Raw genomic sequence first — 27,443 nt, forward strand, 5'->3', positions numbered from 1 at the left:
ATGACCAATATTTTATTTCCAATAGACAGGATGGCAGTTACTAACGGTGGTACCAAGAAAACATAGGATCCCCTCCATTAAATCTACACCTCAAAAATTGTAATTATTATGCATTTGACAAACATAATTTTTTTGGATCTTTTTGGATCTTTCTTTAAAAAAAACTCTGCCAATTCTGAGGACAACTTCCATGTCCATTCTCCACTGCATAAAAATTTTTACTTCAAAAGAGCCTAAAAGAAGGAAACTACTATGTTTTTAAAAATTGAGAAATCTCCTTTTAATTAGGAAGTAAAAAGTATGTATTTGACAAATTTTAGAAATTGTGAAAATATTTGAATAAATATATAAATATTGTGCTTTTCTGGAATTTACAACTTAGTGAAAAATCAAATTCCTTTGACATAAAACATACTTAATAAATGTTTGATGAACTGACTATTCTAAAAGTTAAGCTTCACTTACCTTGAGCATACAAAGTCAGAACTGCCTGGATGGCTACATACACACCAGAAAACTGGTAAGTTTCAAACATTACCTGAAATGCAAAAGGAAAGAAAAAAATATTGGTATTTAGAAGTTAATAGTCTAAATATTTATATGCTTTTTGCTCAAAATAGAATCAAGGGACCTAAAACAATCCTCCATTCTCTTCAGTTCTCCTTACTGCTATTAAACTTCTGATGTCACTGATCTCCAATTTGGGGGACAGATTTTTGGATAGATATTGAATCCCCAAGCAATTCATAAGTGGCTACAAAGATCTGAGTGTTTTAGTTAATGGCTAATTAGAATGAAAGACAGCTTTCTGCATTTGAACAAACCTTTCATAGGAGCGTAGGTCCCTGGTGCTGAAAAGGTTGGGGACCACTGCCTTAAGAGAAATAGGTTTTAATTCAAAGACAAACTACAGACATTGTTTAACTGCTGACCTTCCCATCCCTCTTCTCCAACTTGGGCCAAGACTGTAGCTCTATCTCTAGCAATTAAAAAAAAAAAAAGTAGTAGTAGTAAAATAGTAGGTCAGGAAGACAAAAATGCAGCAATTTCTGAATGTTGGCAGGTATAGAACAGCTTGGCTGCTGAGCCTGCCCTCCTTACTTGAGCCAAGGCCGCAGCTCCCCTCCCCTCCCAGCTGAACTAGGTTGGCGGGAAGAGTTTCCTAGTGCCCTCTCTGGTCATGACCATGCTCATTCCCTGTAGTCTAGGTTGGCTAACAACATCCTGTGGGATTTTTTTTCTGTTATCTATAGTGAGCACTCCTTGACTGACAGGGCTGACTACCACTCTGAATATGAGATATTTAGAAATTTTACAAGTGACCACAATGAGAATTACAGAGAATTTAAAATTTACAACTCTGAAACATATACTCATCAATTAACAATTAGCTACTCTAACTAGTATTCTACGCCATCATCCTTTATTTCCCCCCTCCACATGGATGAAAATGGAAGAGTGAATGTTGTATTTGAATTTATCAACTTGAAAATCTGTTAGAATCTGTTTTTACTCATCAGAACAATAATAAGTATTTGTAATACTAATACTAAAACAATAATAAGTATTTGTAATCTCATTCAACATTCTGAATGAGATTAAAGTAGGGCATTATTAGTCACAGCCAAATCTGCATTCACATGTAAAAAGAGTATTAAAATAAGGTCAGACTTTAGAATGTAGTGAGACCAATTCTTGTCATTTTTGAACGTTAAAAAAAATTATGTGTCCTGGTCAAATAGTTAGTGGAAGAAGCATCCAGATATATATAATGTCATCTCCCCAACTTTTTATCTGAAAGAAAACTTGGTTTTCATTCTGACACCATGCTGCTTTCCTAAAGAGGTTTCCATCTTTTGGTTTAATGCAAAGTATCTCTATACTCTGATTTTATAAGGTGCTGCTAAAAAGACAATTATAAATGACTACTTATCACAAAATATTAGTGGTTATATATAACTCAGAAAGTGTAAAATAAACTTGAAATATGAACTAATACAACCAAGCCCATTTTCAGTTTTAGGGGTGGCTAGGAAGAAAAATACAATACAAACCATAAGGAATGATATGGATTCTGTACCTAAAACCACAATCTCAATTTTTAAAAACACTTACTATAAAAACTGAGTTTTAATCCAGACTTTAACATTGTCTAACAACAATCTCTTCCAAACCCCTTCCAAAATTTCCATCAACATCTAAACATAGTCACAGAAAAAAACAAAATATACAGTAAGTGGTAACTAGAAACCTACTAAAATACAAAGTTATTAAAGTTTGTACCATATATAAAAAAATGAAAGACAACCATGAAGTTACTTACCTAAACTATTAAGAATGTAGACTTCTTGCTCTCTGTAACTGCTTACCTCACTAACCTTTTCAGCCTCCTTTCCATAGCTCCTCTTATCTCCCAGGTCCTTAGCCTTCTCACCACTGTCCACTTTCACTTCTTTACAGAGTCATATTACCTATATCCTGATGACTCCCAAGTTTATATCCCCAGCTTCAGACTTTTCTCTTGAACTTAATTTTGTATATTAACTATGTACATGACATTTTTGCTTAGATGTATAATGAGGACCTAACATGTCCACAACTGAACTCCTAATCTACATCCCCCACAATCTGTTCTACTTATCGCAGTCTTTTCCCACCAATTTAAGATGGTAACCCATCCTGCGGTTGCTCAAATCAAAATCTCTGGAGTCATCCTGACATCCTTGACTCTCCATTACCCATAGCTAAATGCGTCAGAAAATTCTTCAAAATAGATCCACAATCTAGCCACTTTCCATTATTTCCACCGCTATTACCCCTAATCTTAACCATAATTATATTGTCTAGATAGCAGAAAAAGTCTCCAAACTGGTCTCTCTTCTACCCTTTCCTCCTTATGATTTACTCTCAACACAGCAACCACAGAAAACTAAATCTGGGCATGTCCCTTCCCTGTAATAGCCCTTCTTTTTATTTGAAGTTCAATTTCCTGTAAGAGCCTACAAGGCCCTTGATAATCTGGCACTGTTTATTTCTTTAACCTCATCTCCTGCTGATCTCCCACTCTGGCTTCCCATTTGACTCTTTAACATGCCAGGCTTGTATCATTTTGAGACCCTGACACTGCCTCCTCTCTGCCTGGAATGCTCTTCCCCCAAATATTTGGGCTAACTCCCTTGCTCTGTCTTTGTCTACACATCACCTTCTCAGATGGCTAGTGCCACACCCTGAGTACAAATGCAACCTCTCCCACTCTCCACTCCCCTCAACCTTCTCTTTTTTTTCTCCTTTACCATCTATTTTCTTCTAACCATTCAATTAAGTCACTTTTTTTTTTGGTCTGTTTTTTTCCTGCTAGAATGTAAGCTTCATGGCAGCAGGATTTTATTCCCTATACTGATACAGCCTACTTAGAAATAATGATTAGCATATAGTTAAGTGCTCAGTAAATAGGACTGGAGGGAAAACAACTATTTTTTGTATTCCCTTTTTCCTTAACAACAATGTAAAATAAAAGAAAGAAGGAAAAAAAAAGGCAGAAACACATATATGCACATCTCATCTAAAAACTTACCTCTACAATCTTCTCTCTGTTTTTGGTTGGGTTCATAGGAGGCTCCGTGAGTAAGATTTTACAATTTCTGGTATCTATGTTAAGTTTCTCTGGTCCAAATGTATAGTCCCACAGGTGTTTCATGTCATCCCAATTTCGTACTATGCCATTTTCCATAGGGTAGTTAACTTCTAGCATTGAACGTAATTCACTTGCCTCATCACCAACCATAAGATCCTAGAAAATTATAATATTCAAAGCTTTAGACCAGTCAAATTTTTGCATAAAATACCTTTAGAAAATTATATTCCCATATTTCAGAAAATTTGGGAATAATTAATTTTAATCTTTATGGCACTTTCAGATAAAAGTTCTTCATTCTACAAGTTAATAAATTTTTTCTTTCAAGAACAATGCCTCGCAAAGTTTAATCATGAATAATATATTTTTATGTACAATGTGGTTTAAATCAATAAACTGACCTTACCTTTAATACATGTTTCCAAAAGAAGAGCATTAGCACAAATAAACCCCACATTTTCATATTTTGGAGGGTTTTGTATGAGGTTTCATCTGTTTCTTTTGCTCAAATGTTCAAAAAATAAAGCCTGTGGTATGTGAAATAGCACATCAGGGAAAAAAAAACTTGTAGAAAAAGGCTCAATGCATGCAGCACATTACTTTGTAGTAAATATCAAAATGATAAGTGTAAGTATTATAATGAAAGAAGCAAATGAAAGCATGACTAAAGAAGCAAAAAAATAGAATAATTTTTTATTACACTACAATAATGCATATATATGTGATATAACTTGTAAATTTCACAAACCTCTACCTACTTATGTCTGAATTAGAACTGAAATTGTTTCTACATATAGCTCACCAAAATGAATAAATATTTGTAGAGATGCAAAAGATTAAGACTCAAGGAAACAATTCTGTATTACCTCATGAGCAACATTTTTATCTTAAAGTGTAAGACTAGAAAACTATGCTACTACAAATGAAGCAGAATACTCACAAGTCTTGTCTCCAATGAGAGCATATTTAAGATGACCTACATATGAAAAGTCAAATTTTGTATGTATAAGGCTAATTATGTCCTAGAACTTACTTATTTTAGAAACCATATAGTCGATATTAAATAATCCTAATTTCTATATGAACTGATGAATTTTTAAAAACTAGCATCAGAAATAGCTATCTGCTACAATACCTTCAGTTTAAAACATGGGAAAATTAAAAAAAAAAAACAGCAAAATTAATATGTCTTAAAACAGAGGTTTCAATATATATATATGAGTTTAAAACTTTTAAAAGTAACAATTTTTATAAAAAGATCAGAGGTAAAACCAAGGTGAAGACTTATTAAAAAAAGAACCAGATTTCTGCAAATCCACTGAAGCAACAAAAAGGAAAAACAAAGTTAAAGCAGATGCTAAAAATATTCTCTAAAACTTGTGTTGCAACTAATTTTTTATAAAGTTAATTTACCATAACTAATATTCAAATATCTTAAATATTAACTGTTTAGAATCATCTGAAAGGAAAATGCAAAACTCAAAATCTATGTTTGCGAACTCTAGTTAATGACATGCATACAGTGAATTATTTAGGGAAAAGCATACTGATACTTTGATATACATCAAAAAACAAGATAGACTGATGGATAGATATGTGATATATCAGAATAGCAAATATTAAAATGTCAGAATCTATGTGATGGGTGTATGGGTTTTACTGTAAAATTCTTTCAACTTTGCTATATATTGTAAATACTTCTTAATAAAATGTTTAGGGGGATAGTTATACTTACAAGTACATATATTAGTTTTGACCAGTAACAAATATAATTTAATACACAGTTTTACTTTCTTCTAGAATGTCTTTCTTTGTGTTATACAAGGTAATAGATTAGATAATTAGATGGTTTATATAATCAATATACATTCATAACTATATTTCAACAAATTTCATCAGGATATTTACTTTTTATTTCATGCAAGAATAGGGGCTTAGAGATGTCTGACCCAACTAAAAATAAAAGCCTCATATATCTATGTCTAGGACATACGTACTATAAGGACTAACTGAAAAAAATGTCTGGCATTGAGTATCTTACCATCCCTCTGAACAAAGAGAATATTTAATATGAAGAAAACAAGTGTTAACTTATTAGGTTAGTGCAAAATTTGTGTAGCTCAAGCTACTTAAATCCATCTGTATCTAAAATTTTAATTTAAAAAAATCCTAAAATATATCATCTTTCCTAGAACATTTTGATTTCTAAAAACCAAAAATACTAAGAGCTTTATGTAGCTTGCCCTCATACTTCAGAACCAAGTTATAAGCAGTCAGATCAGGCCTTAGATTTTTACCACCCATTTCATCACCGGACCTCAAGCCTAAACCATCACCTATTACCTGAAAGAATGAAAAATTACAGTAACTGTTCTGAGATGCTGTTTCAAAGGCATTTATATTTTAAGAAAGCAAGCAGTATAGATTATATGTGCCAAGAATAATTTTAAACACTGCTACCTCAAACTGGAAAATAGAGCAAACACACCTTAAAATCATAATTAAATTTCTAAAAGGAAATTCCATAAAAAATGTTAAATTAAGCCTACATTGTTCTGTACAAGTGCACTCTCTTCTTAAATCGCCTTAGGATTTTAAGACAGAGGCATGATCTTTTATTTAGGATAAACAGAGGAATTTCTACTTTTAAATGTCTTTGTTTATTTAAAAGAAAACTCCACAAAGTTACTGTTACTAGTTAAATTAGAACTGCCTGATATTCATCTTTGTGAAACTGCTTACAAATAAATAACACACATACAAAAATACAAACTTGAAAAAACCTACTGTAGAAGTACTTAAGACTATCACTGAAAAATATAGTAAGAGTCAATTGTTTGAGATGCATCCTGTAAGCTTCTAGTTCAAAAGAAAAAGGTGCCACACAATGGCACTTACTTAGGGAGTTAAAATCTGTTGTTTATGAAAAAGTCCTACAAGACTTTCCAGTTTTTCTTATTTATCCTCAGATAATGTTGTAAAATCTGCTCATCAATAAGGATGGTATAGGAAATCCTCCCTTTACCATCTATATTTCATTTGCATATTAAGTTGCATATTGAAAACTGATACTGTACTGGATGCAAATATACATAAGGCTATGATAGGCAATGTTAAATTTAACATGGGCCAATAAAGTGAATTTATCCAAATGTAGCAATTTCGCCCCAATTTTCTAGATCACATATATCCTATACAAAGCCACTTGGTTTCTACTATTATGCACACCACATTCCATTTTAATTATAACATTCATGTATAAAAAACACAAGGAAAACAATTCAAAACTATGTTAGTATCAGTTCTGGTTTGGTCCATTGTATGCAATCATGAAAGTATCAGACTTAATTAGTTGCTACCAAACTGAAGCAATGAAAGAGGTTAAAAATCAAAGTACTTAAAATTAAAATATGAAATTACCCCCCTCCCCAATACTAAAGGGACACAAAACAACAACTACTGTCCCACCAAGCAAAAGTGGAAAACAAACAGAGAGCATGTGTGTAACCTCACTTACCATCTTTTTGTTATTCTACTTCAACAGGTCAAGAAAGGTGAAGAGAGAGAAGGTAGAAGTAAGAGTCAGAAAAGGCCTAAATAAAATCCTCACTGAAATTTTTAAACATATAAGCAATAGAGACAAATTAGGTCGAGGTCAGATGCAGTTCTACTATATTTTATGGAGTTAATAATTAGGGCCAAATTAACATGGACAGTTATTAATCCTGAATAAAAATTAACTCATTAAACAATTTAAATTTCCAGTTTTTTTAGTCTATCATCATATTTTACTAACAAGACACAAAAGGTATAAGTCAATCTACCAGGCATAGGAATTCCAAAAAGTCAAGTTTCTTTAATTCATTTCTGAAATTAAGAACCTTAATTAAGGAAAATAAATACCAGGAAAGGTCTAGCTGGGTAAGCAGAGCGTAAGTTTAGTATTGTTTTTCTAAGCCTTAGCAGTCAAGTTATATTTGACACAGGTCTCTTTTACTGTTTTCTACTGGAAGAACAATTTATCTTGAAAGACTTAAGGGATTGAAAAGGCTGAACAGAACTGAGCCAACAGAACACAGAACAACAAACCAATACAAGCGATGCTACTGGGGAAGTGCTTAGTAAAAGCATCTCATTAGTATACTGGCTTAGTTTCATTTTCTATTACTTGGCCTTGAAAAGAAAGTGGGAGTTAAAAGATATGTAATCATTTGTGCCTGTGTTGGAGAATAAAAATGGCTATATGTGATGTACCTTAATACCTCAAAAATGTTAATATCCATAAAGTATATAAAGCCATTCTTCTTTAAAAGCCTGATACTGAATAAAAACACTTTTGACTCCATTTAAAATTTATCCTTATCACTACTATTAACTACATTTTAAATCAAAGTTCATTTAAGATTGAATTCAATCAGAATGAAAGTCCACAAAAAGAGAATAAGGAATCCCATAAATTTCCCAAAAGACCCTAAAATAAAAACACTCATATTTAGAGTCTCATCTGTTTGTAACATAACAGAGGCCAGACTTCACTATTTCAAGTTTTTCAAAAATTAACATAGAACCTAAATTTCAATTTGTATTTATTCATTGTGCAACTCAACTCTTTAATCCCAAGAGCAGAGAGCTATCTCATAGCAAATCTCTGCTACCTACTACCACCTTCCTAGAGAGCTCAAACATCCCAAAGAAGTTCATACCTTAACTCATATTTCCAATGACTCATAATCTAGCACTTCTCTCAAGTCTCGCCAAAGACTATCCAGATAGGACCAATAATGCTAGCTTGTTCATAAATAATTCAGTTAAAGAGCCCCTAAACTCTACGGCATTTTGTATAACCTGATCCCAAGGCCACCTGAAGAATTTAAGTCAATTGGTGACCACAGTTCTTGTTCTGTTTCTTTTTTCTTCTAAAATATCAGAACTCCCACTTGATTTCCAATCCCTTTAATATGGGAGAAAAATCTATCCTTAACGCTGAGTGTCTCATGTTAAGTATAGAGAATAGGCAATGACAACCTTTCTTCCTCTCTCTTTATGGGTAAGAGAAATAATGCAAGGCCAAATACAGACTTGCACAGCTTCCTCCGGTACATTACGGAAACAAGTTATTGCATTAGTGGAAAGAGGAAGCAATAAGATTTTATCTTGTGTCTTCTTGACTAGCTTTATAAAAAAGTAGGGGGATTGGTCCATGAGGACAAGGAAAGGAAAAGTCTAAGATCTCAAAGGAACACTAACATATATAATGACAAATATATGGGATTGAATAACATAAAAATGCCGGGCTTATTTCTTTTAAAAAATATATTATGAAATAGGACTTTAAGTCATTAATACAGCATTCACTTTCATATAAAAGTCTTATTAAGTATTTTACTCCATTCAGAGTAATGGCATCAAGCCATACTTAAAGTCAGATGAAATTAACTACAGTTTTTGTGCCTTTCTTCAGGTATTGCTATAAATTAAAAATATAAGACATTCTGCCCTTCTCTTTTGCTTTTCATGGCATCTTATTTTAAAATTACTTAATTCAAAGAACCTCCCACAGGTTTTGATCCTCATTTATCAATAAATAAAATATTACCTTGATTTCAATGTTTCCCACTTTGGTGGTTGATCTGATAATAGGTCTTCCAACCAAAGCTGGGAAGATGTGTTCTGGAAAGTTAGAGCCTGCATATCCACACTTCACAAACTGAAAGACAATAGTAAAAATGAGTTAGTATCAAGGTATTTACTATATCTATTTAAAAAAAGGTTCTGAAAAATACTGCTTTGCATTTACACAATATTTTAAACTTTCGGTGCTTTCAAATTACCCGAAGTAGTCATCAACCTATCATATCTCCTTTTATTTCCTTTATGGCATTGCCTACTACCAGAATTCATGTTTATTTACTGGTTAACTGCTTAGTTAAGTGCCTAAGTACCCTCACTGCAGGGAAAGGAGAGCAGGGAGCTAAGCTGAGAAGTTTATGCTGGAGACCAAAGAGGTCCTGACACAGAGGGGCCACACAAGAAGCATTTGGGGAATAGACAAATTCACTCAACAAATGCTAAGTATTTTTTAAAAAGAAATGTTAGAAAATAAACAGAACTAAAACTTTAATTCTAAAGCAAACTTTCATTCATCTCTGGCAATTCACTTAAGGAACTTCATTTTCCAAATGGCAAAAATCAAGTGGCATCTGGACTAGCATCATGTTAAAATAAACACTTATTAGGCATTTTCAACTGTTTACACTTTTACATTTAGATAAAAGTATTTAGTAATATCAGGTAATATAATTTCATATTCAGAGAGTGTACTTCTCCAATGAGGACATATCATTGATTCTGATACTTCCATTCTGTGATTTAAAAAACTGATATACTAGGAAATTTAACTACAGTAAAACCAAAAATAGAACCAAGGGTTTTAAAAATTCTTATGTCAATAAAACAGTCTGTTTAGTCTTATTTTTAAGAGCAGATATTGTAAGGAAAAGGCGATTAAAAACTTCAGGGTGGGAGGAAGCTATATAAGAAAGGAAAGTAATCAATCTCCCCTCCTCCACTTAACAAGTCTTTATTCAATGTCAGCCCCATTCTGCAAGAATTTTTGTGTCTACTGATGAATCCCAAGTGCCTAGAACAGTGTCTAGCACATAGTAAATGCATATTAAATAACCGATCCATAAATATTAAAAGTTTTGCTGTTGATTTCAGAGTCTCATACTATAATTGTTTTAATATTGAGAATGTTTAATATTGAGAAGTCTATTGTTCATGGCTCCAGGGACCATACATTCTCTTAGAAGAATTAAGGAGAAAACAGTAACTGAATGTGACATGTGACAGTTAATAACACAAAGGTGGGCAGAAACTATTAACCTACCCCTTGACAGAAAGCTAAAAAGCTACTATGTACAAGGAGTTGTTTTGTTTGATGGTGGTAAAATTTAGCAACAACCTTAAATTCACTGACTTTTGACTAACCCACTAAATTATAAAATTTTTATTCTGCTGATGAACCACATTTAATTATAAATAGCCTAGAACATTTTGCTATCCATAATTTCAAGTGAATTTCAAGTCTTTTATAAATAGAGCTTTTAAAATGTTAGTCATGACTAAGCAGATTAAACCTACTTTCATGAAAAATCTGTCTGAAATTAGGAAGTTTCATATTCCTAATACCACCTGAATTCCTATCCTCTCAGTTAAAGCTTACATTTTCGAACCCACATAAAACATACTATTCAGATGTTTTCTTCCAAACCCACAAAACCTAGTCCTGGTCATTTTACCACTGACTCATCAAGAATAGGGCATTTTTCAGGTATAGCTACCCATTTCCAAAACTAAAACACAGTTCTTACTGGGTTATCTTTCAAGGCAGAAGTTAATGTGATATGATGACATATGCAATAATAATCAGCTTGCTCATACCTAACTCTCCATTTGAATAGCGGTTGATAGTGAAGAACTATAATCTACTTCTCACCCTTAAAGAGTGTTAGACAAAATTCAAAAACACTGGCTCATTTTTCTACAATGTCTTCTCAAAAAATTTATCAATGTGACCCAGAAAGACTTAGAGAGACAACTATCACAGAATACATACCTAGTATTTTCTAGTATATTCAAATGAAAAGGAAAATCATAAATCATAAACGCTCTTTTGTTCTTAAAGTCAAAATGCAGCTCACTTGATAAGAATTGAAATGGTATGGAAGGGTAGAGAATCTCATTATTACCTCAACCATACTGACCTTTTCAACATAAATAAAATTTATCATGGTCACGAACCTAATATCAGCATTTGTCATAATTTACATATACATTTCAAATATATTAAGTAAATATCATGTGGATATTAAGTTCTTCAAATTTACCTCAAAGTCATGAACAGATATGGACACTGGATGGGTCCAAATTGTCCATACGTCAGGCTATCAGTACTCACTTATATGAGCATAAATGTTAAGGAAAATTACAGAATGACTGAAAAAAGAATTGATACGTTTCTAAGGGTCATTTTCAGCATACTAAATGTAAACATATAATTTGAGAAATTATAATAGAAGTTTAAGGTCGGAGGAAGAGTCTGGGATGGGGCAAAAGTCAAGTCCTACAGCAGAGAGGAGGTGGGGAAGGTTAACATGCCTCCCCCCTCATTCTGAGCCACACATTCAGAAACATAAAACATGGCAAATCTGTAAATTATATCGCACAATGTTTTATGATTGTAATTGTTCAGATAGGTCGTTCATATCTTAAAATTCTTGTGTGAATGTATTTTAAGAGACAAAATATTTGCCAAATGCCTGAGGTAAGAGAAAAATTGAGATCCCTCCCACCTCAAAACTACAGAAATTGTAAACCTACTATTCCTGTACTTTACAAAAAGAGAGAAATTTGCTTTTAATTCTAATTAAAGATATCATTTACTTGTTAACGAAATTATTTATTCTGTTTTAATAGTTTATTGGAAGGATTTGCTGGCATTGTAATCCAGTGTTATTAGCACTCTTACAGGGTATTAGATATTTGGTCAAAATGGCAAAACTGCACTATTTCACATTATTTCAAACGTGAAAGCATTAATAGCTATAATAACAAGAATATAATTAAAATAATCTATTTCTCAATTATAATATTATTCTAATATAACAGACAATATGGCATTTCCTTTCTTGCAAAAAGAGTCAGTATTTTAAAAAATCCAAACCATGATGTGATAAAATACAAAGAAAATATTCTTTTCTAAACTGCTCACCTGGTATCATTTTAATCTTTGAAAGTCCTCCCCTGCCCCAATAATTTTAAGACTTGGTGACTTAGTTCTCTCATGGTGTACAATAAGGCTGTGTTTAAGAAATAGATTTTACCATATATAGTTTCCTCTTCATGGTACTGTGGTTTAAACTGGCTCCCTTACTTCCCACTGAGTCATCAAATGGTAAGAACAGGAACAGTATAATGTTCTTTCAAGCAAAAATAAAGAAAAAGTCTGTCTACATTAGCTCTAAAAGTACCTTTCTCTTCTCAAAAATAAACATATAAAGCTTCACTCGGACATATTGTATTTACATTTTTCCTTTATTGATTCTATCTGATGGTACTGATACATTAATTGCACAGTGATTATTCTGATCTTACACCACCAAAATATTTATTCAAAAGCATTTTGCAGGGTAAAACCAAGTTTGTTTTTGGCTTATTTCTATTCCAAACACTCCTATACTCAACGTATAATTAGCATAAACCTGATAAAGCAGGCCATAATCATGAATTATAAATAAAAATATAATTATCCTGGCACTATATGCTACTTTGTATCACTAGACCCTAAAAACTGTACCAGTCACACAGCTGGCTGTTGTCTTCACTGTTGGTGGTGCTAACTCACTGCTGATGAAATCACCCAAGTTTGGTAAAAGAATATACCCCAGGGGCCTGGGCAGAACTCTTGAAAGGCACCTAAACCTAAGCAGATCTTCAGATTTTCACCTACCTGACCATGTTCAGTCACTCTATTTTAGGTGGTAAGTTTGAATAGTTAGTTATTAAGGATGAAGCAAATAGATTATTGGAATTTTCCTCCTCTAGGCTGTCCTAATGAAACACTGGTCTAGCTGGGGGTTCATGAGGAAAAGGAACAGGACCAACATCTGTGTGTGTGTTCATAAGAACTCATCTACTCTTAGAGCACTCAACTTAGGGCTGCTAGAGGAGTTAAAAAAAAGAAATCATCAACTTCTCAAATTGCCTATGATTTTAAAACTTAAAACGTGTAAGAGGCAAGTCGCTTTAGGTAACAACTATTCGCACATTTTTAGAAATTAAATTTGAATATCTTGTTTAATATTTAATTGTAAAGGAATCATTATACCTTTACAATTAAATATTAAACAAGATATTCAAATTTCATCTAAATAAAATGAAGATGATCATGAAACAGAATACAGAATCTAAGTGGTTCCTAATCCTCTAAATTTTCAGAAATATCACAGTATTCCTGACTACGTATTATATCAGAGCTGTTTCTTCATTTGAAGTCAATCTTGTCTCTACAAAAATCTGAATAAAATTTAAAAATAAGAAATGTAACACCAAATACATAAATTTTTGTTTGAACCAACTACACTTTCCTTATGTTATAGTAACTGACCTTTTGTCTTAAGGAACAAGACTGAATTAGAATAAGACTAATCAATAATATAAAATCAGCTTTCTAATAGCTAAACTAATAAAATAGTAACATAAAAATGAGCTCATGGTTAACATTCCTATTCTAACTGAGTATCACAAAACATTACAAATACAGGGTTCATTACCCCTTGAAAAGGAGGAATCCATTAAAATATAACTGGCTCAGATTTCTAAAGAGAATATCTAACATATTCACACAACAAAATATTTTAAATTCCATTTTTAAGATTTAAATTTCTTTAGAGATCAATCTGAGACTAATATCTTTTAAAAAGCACCTTTAAGTTTTAACTTTAAAAGTAACAAATGTTTATAGTTTCTTTAAAGATAGTTTAACAATACATGTTTTATTAAAAAACAGAAGACATTTTCCCAATAATTTGGAAGAGACACAAAGTCCTCATCTTCCCTCACTCTGACTGTTAACCCTAGTCTCACAGGTAACCGCTATCCAGATTATTATGTATCCCTCCAAAACTTTCATATACACATATAAGTTTGTGGATGTATAAATATCTTTAATAAAGAACACAAGTATAAATGAATCATTTAAAATAACTTGAGTAAATCTTAGACATGTTTCCATAGCAGTAGATCTGCCTCTTTTAAGTATCCCATTTTGTATGGATGTCTCATTATATAACACTCTTATTACTCAAGTCCAATTATAAAGCTAGTATAATTGCTTGTAAAAGTCTGTAACAAATCCAATCGAGGGAAGTATTATGGCAGTGAACATTAGCTCTTTTCTCCTCTCAACAATTCCGTTTCCAAAGTGTTTTAAAGTAAAATCTGCTTTAATTCATATGTTATGGAAGGAGAAGGAGAAAAGTCACAAAATATGCCACTCCAAAAGGGTTAGACATCACTGTAATGTAGAAGAAAATGATCACTATGGAACATTTCTGTCTTCTGCTTTGCTGACTTGGCTGCCCAAAATACATTTTTTAAAAGGAGGGGGCGTTTGAAAGAAATAACTTTCAAATAATTTCTAAATCAGGGTCTTACTTAGATTTTTACAACTATTCGCATTTTAGACTCTTAAAGACTAACCATTATTTCTAATCTGCACCTAAGGAAAAAAGGGGAGTGGTACCAAAACTGATTAACTTCCCCCAATGTCAGCAGAATTAACACTTGGGCCTTAAGGGGTCTTAGATGTCCCAAGATCATTCAATGGAACACCCAAGATCATTCAATGGAACACGCTGGTTTCCAGGGGCTGTACCTGGGCCAAATTCCCGGCATGAAGAACAAAAAAGTATAAATGAAGCGCCTATCGGGCCTCCCCTCCCCTCAAACAAACAAACAAACAAAACCCCTCAAAACTGTGAAAGGGCTGAAGCTTGCATTGACAACACTTCCCTTTTTTTTCTTTAAAGCCATTTCCTGCCTGCCGTTCGGTATCTATACAGGAAGAGGAAGGCCTCTGGGTCTTTCTCCTTTTTTAAACACCGGCTCCTCTGGGAATCGGAGCCCTTTTCGAACACCCAAACCCAGGGTTTTACTCTCGGACCCTTTCGCCAAATTGCCCCGGCAAGAGCGCGGAGCCCGCCCCTGCCGGGCAGCAGGCGACATCCCCATCCACTGCCGGCCTCGCCGCCGCCCTGACCCGGGGGCTGAGGGGGGTGGCAGGCTCGGGGAGAACAGCCCGGGCTCCGCCCGCTCACTCCCCACGCCCGCAGAGGCGGAAAGGACTGCACCGAGCTCCTCCGCCCAGGCGGCCCGAAGGCCCAGAGGTAAAGCCCCAGACCGGGGGGCCCGCACGTCTCCCGCACATCCTCACCGGGGCCTATGGCCATTGGGGCCTCCCCAACGGGCGCTTACCCCGGTGCCGTTGTCGCACACCACCACCTTCCTGCCTTGGCTGTCCATCGTCCGCACGGAAGAGAGCCGCCGCTGCCGCCCAACAACCTACAGCCGCCACCGCCCGGCCCTTTCCTCTTCCTTCTCCTCACCCTTCGCAGCCCCTCCTAGGGCTCAACTCTCATCCCCCGCCCGGAAGTCACCACCCGCCGCCGCCCGCAATTTCACTGACGGCCTGAGCCGGAAAGGTAGGTATGGGAAGGAGGCCGAGACTGGCAGCTGTGGTCTCCAATAAGAAACGGAGGAGCACTGACGCCCCGCCCTCAGCTCCGGATCCAGCTCCGCCCTCATGGTCACCGCCCACTCGGGTGATGCGTCTAGTTTCCGGCGCTTCGCGGCGCATTTATGGCAGTAAACCTGGTGGGTGCTGCAATCTTTTCCCTAAAGCATCGCAGGATTTGTGGGGGTGCAGTTTACCTTCTCTAAAGAGAAGGCCCAGGCAGGACATCCGTTCTGTCGCGAGATGGCAGAGGAATGTGGCAGAGAAGCTAACCGGAAGGGGGAGCAAACCTGGAAATCCCCACGAATCTCATCACTGAACATAACTTAGGGTGCTCTTGCTTTTCCAAGCACTTTCAGGGATCGGAGCTGGAATGAATACACACACGTATTTGAAATGCGTTTACACAGATACCTCCAATTCCATCCCAACTCTTTGCCCATGTTGCATCACACCTCTTCATTGAATGCACCTATCTGAATCCAGAGCTTTGACTTTGAAATCAGACAACCCCACTTTCAAATCTAGCCCTGCCATTCAAGAGTTTTATGATTTGGGCATACCTTTTGGGCATAATAACCTCTACTCTTGTGGGTTGTGGGGATAAAATTATGTGCGTAGAGTAAGCGTCCCTTCAGTGGTAGCTGTCAAACCCAGCTCTCAAAAGAGTCAGGAGGCAGTGGATAGAAGTAAATGAGTTACTCTAGGATCTTAGGGTTTGCAAACTGAAAACACAAGAAGTTAAGAGTGTTCCAAAGGAGAAAGAAAAGCTGAGCATTGTTAAGTAAAAAGTACATTCTTGAGAACAGTCATGCATACTTAGCCTCTGGGTTCATCCAAGATGGTAATCTTCTAAGTGTCTGGTGGTCTAGATAATGGAACATTCCTTCCTGAGTTTGTTAAGATGGTTATCAATGGAATTAATGTACATCCATGCATTGACACACAACTGAAGAGTTTAAAAGTTAAGTCCCCAGGCTAGTTAAGGCAAGAATATAATCATTTCCTCATGCCTCAGCCTACTCAATGTTAATAATTTAGCAGCCTGACCATAGCGACTCCATTTTATTTCTTCACTCTATTAGTTTCGCTATTTATTTGTTCCACATTTTTAAACATGCAGTTCTCTCTATCTTTTATGTCCTTACCTTTTTTCTTTTTAATCAATGAGGAGAAATCTACTCATGCTCTAAGACTTAGTTGTCACATCTGTAAAGACTTCACTGATACCTTCAAGATGCTTTTTATTGTTTATTTGCTATTAATTTACCACGGATATATGAGTAACATTGTGCTTATTATACACAACAAATATTTATTAAATGAATGATATTAAAATTCATTTAGAAAAAAATGCCATCGTTTCTGAGGTAAGAACTAGAATTGTGCCTTTCACATGGCTATACATGTACATGACTAGAATAAAACATGGATCATGAACCCCCTCCCCTCCATCCAATATTATAATACGAGGCTGCCTCTCAGTTTTTGCTTTGTTCTTTTATTAGACTGGTGGTTTTCAAACCTTTATAAAAACATAGAATACTTTATTCAATTTTAATCTTATATGGAACTCCCAATATATAAAATAGATCAAAGTAAAGCTGCCACAGTTGTAGTTGGAAGTTTGAAAGGTTAGGATGGGTGGGTGACCTTAGGGGAATATGTCTTCCCTAGACGTGCTTCGATAGTCATTGAGACATCTCATTCTAAACAGTGCATTAGTTCATAAATTATACATCATGCTTTTGTGGCCCCAGTGCCCAGCACTGTGCAATTTTCCTGGAATTACATTTAATTGGACTCAGCAAATTGAACTCAAATATTTCTATGTTCTTTTACTTTTCCTCTTTATGAAATTAAATTTATTACTAATTTATATTTTTTAAGAAATAATATTTTTGTTTTCTTCTGATTATAAAACTATACATGCAGATGATATCAACAAACATCTTATTCACTATACTAATGAAAATGCACCAAAATCCCCTGATTATGTAAATTCAGATATAATACTATTAGTGACTGTCTCCTGTGTTTTATACCAAGCACAATCTGGGTATTTCGCTTTCCTCAAAATAATGTGACCCCACATTCAAGTGATTGAATTTTTTGAGGGAGGCTTCATTTCTAGCTTTCTGTTCAGATGATATATATATTATTCCACACGAAAACCTTGCTAGGCAAATATTTCCATTTTACACACAAGAAAATGGGGGCTTTAAAAAATTAAGTCTAGCAAGGTCATAAGGTATGAGATCTACATAAAAAATCAATATATTTATATATGCTATCAGTGAACAATGTAAAAATAAAATTAGGACAATAATTCCATTCACAAGAGCATCAGAAAATATGATTAAATTAATAGAGTAATTCGAGACCTATATACTGAAAACTACAAAACACTGTGAGAGAAATCAAATATCTAGATAAACACACCATGATCATGAACTGAACACTCACTGTTAAGATGATAATTCTCTCTGAATTGATCTATATGTTCAATGTAATTGCTATCAAAATCCCAGCAAGCTTTTTTTTTAGAAATTGACACTGGATCCTAAAATTTATATGAAAATGCAAAGGAACCAGAATAGTCAAAACACTTTTGAAAAAGAAAAGCAAAGGCAATGAGCTACTACTACCTGATTTCAAGACTTATAAAGCTACAGTGATGAAGACCACTGTCTTGTGGTATTGGCACAAGGATAGACATATAGATCAATGGAACAGATTAGGTAGAGCCAAAATAAACTCTTAGATTTATGGTCAATTGATTTTCAACAAATGTGCTAAAACAATTCAATGGAGAAGGGGAATTCTTTTAAACTAATAGTGATGGGGCAATTGGATATCCACGTGCGTGGGAAAAAGGAACTTTGACACTAACCTCACACCATACACAAGAATTAATACAAATGTATCATAGAGCTAACTGTTCCAATTTTAGTATATGTGCTGCCAAAGCGAGTACTATAGACCTAAATGTAAAAGAGCTAAAACTCTCCAAATTCTGGAAGAACAAAGGAGAAAAATCTTTTGATATTAAGTTAAGCAATGATTGTTTAGATATGACACCGTAATCCTGATCCATAAAAGAAAAAAGCTGGTAAATTGGACTCGATAGAAATTTAAAACTTTTTAAAATTAAATTTTAAAACTTTTAATTCATGTATTAAGAAAACAAAAAGATGAACTACAGACTAGGAGAAAACATTTGTAAATTATATATCTAATGAAGGACTTGTATCCAGAATAAATTAAGAGCAAATACCTAATTTTAAAGAGGGCAAAATATTTAAATAGACATTTACCAAAGGAGATTTATGAATGGCTAATAGCACATGAAAAGATGCTCATCATCATTAATCATTAGGGAAATTCATATTAAAACCATAATAAGATACCACTTGATACTCGTTGGAATGGCTATAATCAAAAAGACAAAATAACACATGTTGGCAAAGATATGGAGAAACTGGAACTCTGATATTTTGCTGATGGGAATGTACAATGATGCAGCCACTTTGAAAAACAGTTGGGCAGTTTTTCAAAAAGTTAAACATAATATTACCATACCCAGCAATTCCATTCCTAGTTATATACCCAAGAGAAATGAAAATATATATCCACAGTCTTGTGCACAAATATTCATAGCAGTATTATTTGTAATAGGCTAAAAGCGGTAACATTCCAAATGTCCATCAATTAGTGAATGAGTAAACTATGTGATGTATCCATGTAATGGAATAGTATTTGGCAATAAAAAAGAAACAATATATGCTATAACATGAATGAACCTAAAAAATTTATACCAGATACAAGAGACTGCATATTGTATGATTCAATTTATATGAAATTTTTAGGAAAAAAGCAAATTTATAGATACAGAAAGCAGATCAGTGATTGCTGGAGCTGGGAGCCAGGTTTCCCTTGAATAGGCATGAGAGTATTTTATGGGATGATGTTCTAAAACTAGATTTTGGTAATGGTTGCACAACTGTATAAATTTACTAAAAATCATAAAACTGTACATTTGATACATGTATGTTATATCTTGTAACTTCAACAATGTTGTTTTAAAAATTAAGTTACTTGCTCAAATTTATCTATCATGTATCAGAACTAGAATTAGGTACAAGCGTGCCTGACTCCAAAGCCCAAGCTCTGTTTCCTCAGGATTTTGGGAAACTTCCAGATCTGTCATGAAAACCTGAAGTCCCAGTTGGTATCCCAGTTGGGGACGACTCCTAGAGGGATGCTAGCATTTCACTTAGACCTGATTTAGCCTCTGTGCTTGAATGGGAAGGGTCAATATGTTTTCATGATAATGGAGTAAGATTATGGCTGTTAAAATACACACATACACACACACCTCCCCACCCCTCCACTAAAAAAATACACCCCTACTCATAGCTATGTATTACACTTGAGCTGAGAAGGAAAACAGTGCCTACTAGTAATTGAAGTAAAATAACAAAAATAATTAAATCTTTTTTTCTCCAGAATTTATAGGTAAGAAAGATTTTCTCAAATTAACTTAAAAATGCAGTTATTTGTATCTGCAGTCTCTTAGTTAATGAAAACAATGGCACCTTGGGAATGTTTTGACTGGAACTTTGATTTACTCCTAAGATGCTCACTCATTTTAGAAACTAATAGTGTTACCACATATAGTATGTCTTATTCTGTACCTGAAAGATTCAGAAAGAGAACATCCATATCATTTATTTAGTTATTTGCTTTAAAAAGACACTAAGTCAGAAGATTTGTGTTTATCCCCAAAAAGTACTTCTCTATCTTGTCAATTATCTAAACATTTCTAAGTTATTCCCATTTCTGTTGCTACAATAAATGTTTACATTAGCAGTGTTAAATCAAGTTAGTTGGAAGCAAGTTTATCCATTTGTGTTTCAGACATCGTGTTACTTCACTCCTAAATTCTTTAGCATGGTTATTCTGAGAATAAGTGTAATGTCTTACAAAACCATAATATCATTATCATATCTAAGAAAAAGTGGCAATAATTCCATATCATCTAATATCCAGTACATATTCATATTTCCTCAGGTGTTCCTAAAGTGTTTATAGATGTTTTTCCACCGAAATAAGATTCAATCAGGATATTATTTTTATATTCCACATATTGTTTTTGTTGTTATGCCTCTTTAATCTCTTAATCTAGAATAGTCTTCCCATCTTTTTTTTTCTTCATGACAGTGAATTTTTGAAGAGTTCAGGTCATTTGGCTGTAGAAATGTCCCATGCATATTCTCAATTTGTATGATTGTTTCCTCATGGTTAATTAAATTTTAAGTGACAATTATAAATAATTTTATGACATTTGATGGTACTATAGATAGAATGTATTACATGGATATTCTTTGTTTTTGATAATATAAAATTAACATTGCATTGATATCAATACTACTCAATCCATGTTCAGTGAAAATCTTGCAATACTATAAATTTTGCTATTATCCTGATTTAGATCTAGCCTAGGAAGAGTACAATTGTTATGCAAAAAAAAAAAAAAAAGTAGGGATCTGTGATCTGTGATTTGATATCCATGTTTGGGTTGGGAAAGAGAATAAGTACTGTTAAATGAAACATTTTACTATCCAATTTCTTAACTTCATTTATCTTCTCGCTTGCTTTTAAATTCTCTGTATACACAAGTATACCTCAGGATTAGAGGAAAATAATTCTGAAGAATTTATGTGTGTCTTATACTTTAATAGTCTTAAATTATTTTTAATGTAATAATCTACTTACTATTTTTAACTTTTATTGTGGAAATATTCAAACACAGATAAAAGTATAGTAAAATAAACCCCAGGAACCCATTACCTAACTTTAATGGCCATCAGCTTTCTGCTGTTTTTCTTTCATCTATTTCCCTTCAGACAATTTTGTTGTTGTTCTTGTTTGCTTGAGATTTTAAAGCAAATCTCAGGTTCTCATACCCTTCCTCCTTTAAATACTTCTCTATGTGCTTCTAAAAGACTTTAAAAACATAATCACAATACCATTATTCTAGCCAACAAAATTAATAAATTCTTTTTTTTTTCATGTTCAGTTTTCCCCGATTGTCTCAAAAATGTCCTCTTATAGTTGTTATATTTCAATCAGGATCTAAACAAGGTCCACATATTGCATTTGGTTGATATGTCTCAAGACGGTTTTAGTCTATAACTCTTCTCTTTTTTATACCATTTCTTTAAAGAAACTATTGTTTCTCTAGAATTTCCCACATTCTGGACCAACTGTATCTATAAAGTGTTGTTTTTCTTGTTTCTCTAGCCTCTGTATTTTTTTAAACTTGTAGTTAGATCTAGAAGCTTGATTAGATTTAGGTTCAATTATTTTGGCAAAAGTTTTTCATAGCAGTAATATATATTTCTTATTTAACACATTCGAAAGAATATAATGTCTGGGTGTCTCATGTGCAGTGATGTTAAGATTATTCAGTGGATTTTGGTGTTATTGGATGATCTCTTACAGAGTTCTGCATGAACTTGTCACTTAATAGTTTAAGCAGCCATCAATGATTATTGTCTGATCGGACCAGAAAACAATCAAGTACAGTTTGCCTGCTCCACAATTTCTCACTTCCAAAGCTAATAGGTTTTGACCTAATTAGCTGCTGCAGTTGTATAGAAGAATTATAGTTTTGAAACTAAGTTAGTTAAATGATGTTTAAAATTAAAAAACAAATCACATAGGCATTTAAATGTGTATCAGCTATAATTTTAGTTGTGATGTGCCTCATTCAAAGGTTAATTATCCCTCTCTCCCCATTTTACAAGATAAAAAAACTAACTCAAAACGGATCAAATATGTAAACTTAAGAGCAAAATTCTTTTTTAAGATTTATTTATTTTAATTAGTTTCGAGTATACAGTACGTTGGTTAGACATCTATATCATTCATAAAACAATCTCGCCAATTGCTCCTTCCCTCCCCTGACCCTCCACCTAGCCAACATATTAATGCTAATTGCATTCCCTATGCTGTGCTCCCCATCCCCGTGACCATAAAGCTACTAATTCGTATTTCTTTAACCCTTCACCCCATTCTCCCAGACCCCAACCCCCATCCCCTCTGTCCATCACCAAATTGTCCACTATATTCGTGAGTCTATTTTTGATTAGTTTGTTCTTCTGATTCCTTAGATTCCGCAAATAAGTGAAATCATATATTGTTTTGCTTTCTCTGTCTGACTTAAATACTTTTTCCATCTTTTTCCATATGCTTCCTTTTAGTCTGTGTGTCTTTTAAACTGAAGTGAGTCTCTTGTAGGCAGCATATGTAAGGGTCTTGTTTTCTTATCTATTCATCCATTCTATCTTTTAGTTGGAGCACTTAATTCTTTTCCATTTGAAGTACTTATTGATAGGAATATAGTTATTACCATCCTTTATTCCTGTTTTTGATACATGTTTTTTCTTCTTAAAGAAGTCCCTTCAACATTTCCTATAATACTGGCTTGGTGGTGATAAATTCTTTTAGCTTATTTTTGTCTGGGAAGCTCTTTATCTGTCCTTCAACTCTAAATGATAGCTTTGCTGGATAAAGTAAGTATTCTTGGTTGTAGATCCTGGGTCTTCTGTCCTGCATAATTTCTTTTGAGAAATCAGCTGCCAGTCTTATGGGTGTTCCCTTGTAGGTAACTCTCTGCTTTTCTCTTGCTGCTTTTAAGATTTTTTTCTTTGTATTTAACCTTTGGCATTTTAGTTATGATGTGTCTTGGTGTGGGCCTCTTTGGATCTCTGATTTTTGGGGTTCTCTAAGCTTCCTGGGGTTGTATGTCCATTTCTTTCACCAGGATAGGGAAGTTTTCCATCATTATTTCTTCAAACAGCTGTTCAACATCTTGTTTTTCTTCAGATACACCATTGAGATGGATGTTTTGACCTTTAATAGTGTCCCATATGCTCCTTAAATTATTTTTATAGTCTTGGCATCTTTTTTCTTGCCATTCTGATTGAGTGTCCTTGGCTTTTCCATCCTCTAGATAGGTTATTTGATCCTCTTCTTTATTCACTTTGTTTATTCCATTTAATATACTTCTCATCTCAGATAATGTGTTCTTCATTTCAGACTGGTTCCCTTTTATAATTTCCATTTCCATTTTTATGTTTTTTATGAAGTTCTCACTGAATTTATCTACACTTCCCAAAAGTTCATTGAGCGTCTTTATACAGTGTTTTGAACTCTGCATCTGTTAGATTACTTGACTCTATTATTTTTGGATCTCTCTTCTGTTCTGTCATATGGTTTCTGCTTCTTTGTCTTCCCATTTTGGCTGGCTTTCTGGGTCTGTTTCTATGTACTAAGCAAAGCTCTTAAGTCTCCTGTCTTATTAGCGTGGATTTGTGAAGTAGGTGTCCAGTGGCACAGTCCTGAGAGGAGTTCAGCTGCAGGCCAAATTTAGCCCAAGCCTCTGCCCCTCCAAGGCTACCTGTTAAGATTCAGCAAGCAATCCACAGATACTGTGTTTATAGTTGCCTCAAAAGGCCAGATCAGAAACCAAGGCCAACTGCCTCCAGTGTGAGTGTAGGTGCTGCTCAGCAAGGAGCACCTAACTTGCTGAAGATACTTAGATGTGGCTTGGGTGGGGCCTGAGTTGGGGGAGGCGGAGTTTCAGAGAATCCTCTGGGTAGAGTGACCTCTGTTATCCAATTTGATGACGTCTGGGCTATGGTGGCGCTGTGTCCACACACTAGGAGGGGGAAGGGCTCAACAAGAAACAATGGATACCGCCAGCACTTTTGTAGAGTGAATCTCGCCTTGGCCCTCACTCTGACAGTGTCTTCCTGTAAGTCCCTGGTGCTTCTTGCGTGCAGCCGAATCAGTACTGGTAAGAGCAAAACTCTTAGAAGAAAACATAGGAGTAAATCTTCATGAGTTTAGATTAGGTAATGGTTTCTTAAATATGACACAAAAGCCTAGCAACAAAAGAAAAAATAGATAAATTGGACTTCACCAAAACTGAAAACATTTGTGCTACAAAAGACACCATCAAATGAGTAAAAAGATAACGCATAGAATGAGAGAAAATATCTGCAAGTCATATATATGATATGGGATTTATTTATATTTATCACATATCGAGAATTCTTAAAATTCAATAAAGACAACCTAATTTAAAAATGGGAAAAGGATCTGAATAGACATCTCTCTAAAGAAGATATGCAAATGGAAAGTAAACACACACAAAAAAGCTTAGCATCATTAGCTTTAAAGAAATCATCAGTTAAATGCAAATCAAAACCACTTCATACTCACTAGGATGGCTATATTCAAAAAACCAAGATAATAAGTCCTGATGAGGATGTAGAGAAATTGGAAACCTCATACATGCTGGTGGGAATGTAAGATGATACAGCTGCTTTAAAAAGCAGTTTGGCAGTTCCTCAAAAGGTTAAACACCAAGAGTTACCAGATGACTCAGCAATTCCACTTCTTGATGTAAAAAACATAGATCTATAAAATTATATCATATATAACATGTATAAAAGTAAACATATATCCAATATGACATATATATGATAAAACTTATGTCTATAGGGCCTATTTTATAATGATATATCATTTTAGTGAAGATTATTAGAGGTTTCTTAGTGAAAAATATTATTGATACCCTATATTACTGAAAGACGTAATACAAAGTCTATTAATGGAGACAGTTTTAATGAACACAGGACTTAAAATACACACAATGATACTATATATTTTCTATATGTCCTTACTTAGGTATGTAAATATATGTAAAAAGGATAAACTGATACCCTTTTGGGAAAGCACAAGATTTGAAAGAAATAAAAAGAACTTAACTGAAAATATTCCAGTTTTCTTTTTAACACGAGGAATGTTTTTATGTATTTACCATGTAAATAAAAATTAATATTTAAAAAACTGTATAGAATTTAAAATAAATTTTGAGGTATAATTCACATGCAGAAAAGCACATAAATTATACTTTCATAGCTCAAGACAATATGGCTTAAGTGAACACACATTGTAACCACAGCCAAAACAAGAATTACAATATTACGAGCACTCAGAGGATGCTCCCACACCTCCCCTAAATCACTGCTTCACCTCTCTACCTCAAAAGAAAACATTATTCAGCTTCTAACAACATAGATTAATTTTGCCTATTTTTGTCTTTATATAAATGGAATCATTACAGTATATACTCTTTTGTATAGTTTCTTCTGTTCAACATTTTGTTTGTGAGATTCATTCATTCATATTGTTGCCTGAGGCTGTCATTGCTCTCAGAATCCGACTATTAACAGAAGACTTTTTAATAAGGGTCAAGTGCCCCTAAATTGTATTTTAAATAACCAAGTAGGTTTGAGTTTCTCTTTTCACTTGATTTAGGCCGGGAAAGTGTGTGTGACAACAGTATCCAATATCAAAATGTAAGCTTCTGAGTGATCTGTCATCACTGAAAGAAAATGATCAGAACAGCAAAATTTCAATTTAAAAATCATTTAAATTATCTAGATAAAATGCATAAAATTTTATTAAATTCAAATTTTATATATCTTTAACCTAAATAATATATTCTGTTACCTCAACGTTGTGATTAAAATATCATGTTAATAATTTGCTATTGAAAAGAAAAGAAACGCTATGCTTGTGGGGGCAGTGATTGATTTAAATCTCTGATGAAAACTTAAAAAGGGAGATATTCATGGCTAAATCCCCCAACAACAAAGTGTGGAACAGCATGAGCTTTTGTCACAAGCTGTTTCAGGCCTTGAAGTCTAATAAACAAGTCTAAAACAAAACTATGTGTTCATGGAAATAGAAATAAAACCTATATTAAGCACAGGCTCGGCCTCTTGCTTTGGCCTGGAGGCCTAAGGTCTGTTTCTTCTACCTTCCTGGGATGACTTCTTATCTGTATTATGGTCTTTATGCCTTCCTCTGAGATCTTCACCTATAACTTCTGGATGAAGCCTCAAAGCCTCACAGCCTCAAACCCTCTTCAAACTCTGACTCATTTCTTAGTCTAAGTTTTTCAGATAAGTTGTAGACAGCAAAAGGAGTGAGCAGGGAATTAACTCTTTCTGCCACTGCTAAAGCAACATAGCCATATAGTCCAGCAGTTTTAATCTTTTCAGCACGAGGATCCAATCTTTTCAGCACAAGGATTCCATTGAGTATACTTTGCTGCTTAATTTTGGCTATTGCTCTGAACTGTTGCCAGGGAGAACACATATTCTATGTGTCTGACATGGACTTCAATAACTGCTGTGGCACACTCTATAATAATCAGTATCACTGTTATGAAACAAGAGTATCACTGTTCTTTTGCAGAGTATTAAAAATGGCCCTCAGAAGCCCATGACTACTTTCAGGTTTGTTACAACCCCCTTATTTTAAAGATGAGTAGATTGAGGTACAGAGAAGTTAAATGACAAATAATTAATATACTTATGTCATGGAATAATGAACCTATGGAAAGCGTACTGAACCATGAAATAGAAGTCC

General features: G+C 34.2%; 1 protein-coding gene across 1 annotated transcript in view; it reads right to left on the reverse strand.

Annotated features, from left to right (window-relative positions):
• Window positions 1-15,857, reverse strand: part of ACTR2 (actin related protein 2) — a 31,876-nt gene extending 16,019 nt beyond the window's left edge. Inside the window, exons 1-4 of the mRNA XM_039886979.1 lie at window positions 15,671-15,857; window positions 9,231-9,341; window positions 3,575-3,790; window positions 466-538 (exon numbers count right to left, since the gene is read on the reverse strand). Of these exons, the coding sequence (XP_039742913.1) occupies window positions 466-538; window positions 3,575-3,790; window positions 9,231-9,341; window positions 15,671-15,718 (448 nt within the window). The 5' untranslated portion in view covers window positions 15,719-15,857. The remainder of the gene's footprint in view (window positions 1-465; window positions 539-3,574; window positions 3,791-9,230; window positions 9,342-15,670) is intronic.
• Between the last annotated feature and the right edge of the window lie 11,586 nt (window positions 15,858-27,443).

Source organism: Pteropus medius, unplaced genomic scaffold (assembly GCF_902729225.1).
Source record: "Pteropus medius unplaced genomic scaffold, Ma_sr-lr_union100, whole genome shotgun sequence".
Taxonomy (NCBI): Eukaryota; Metazoa; Chordata; class Mammalia; order Chiroptera; family Pteropodidae; genus Pteropus; species Pteropus medius.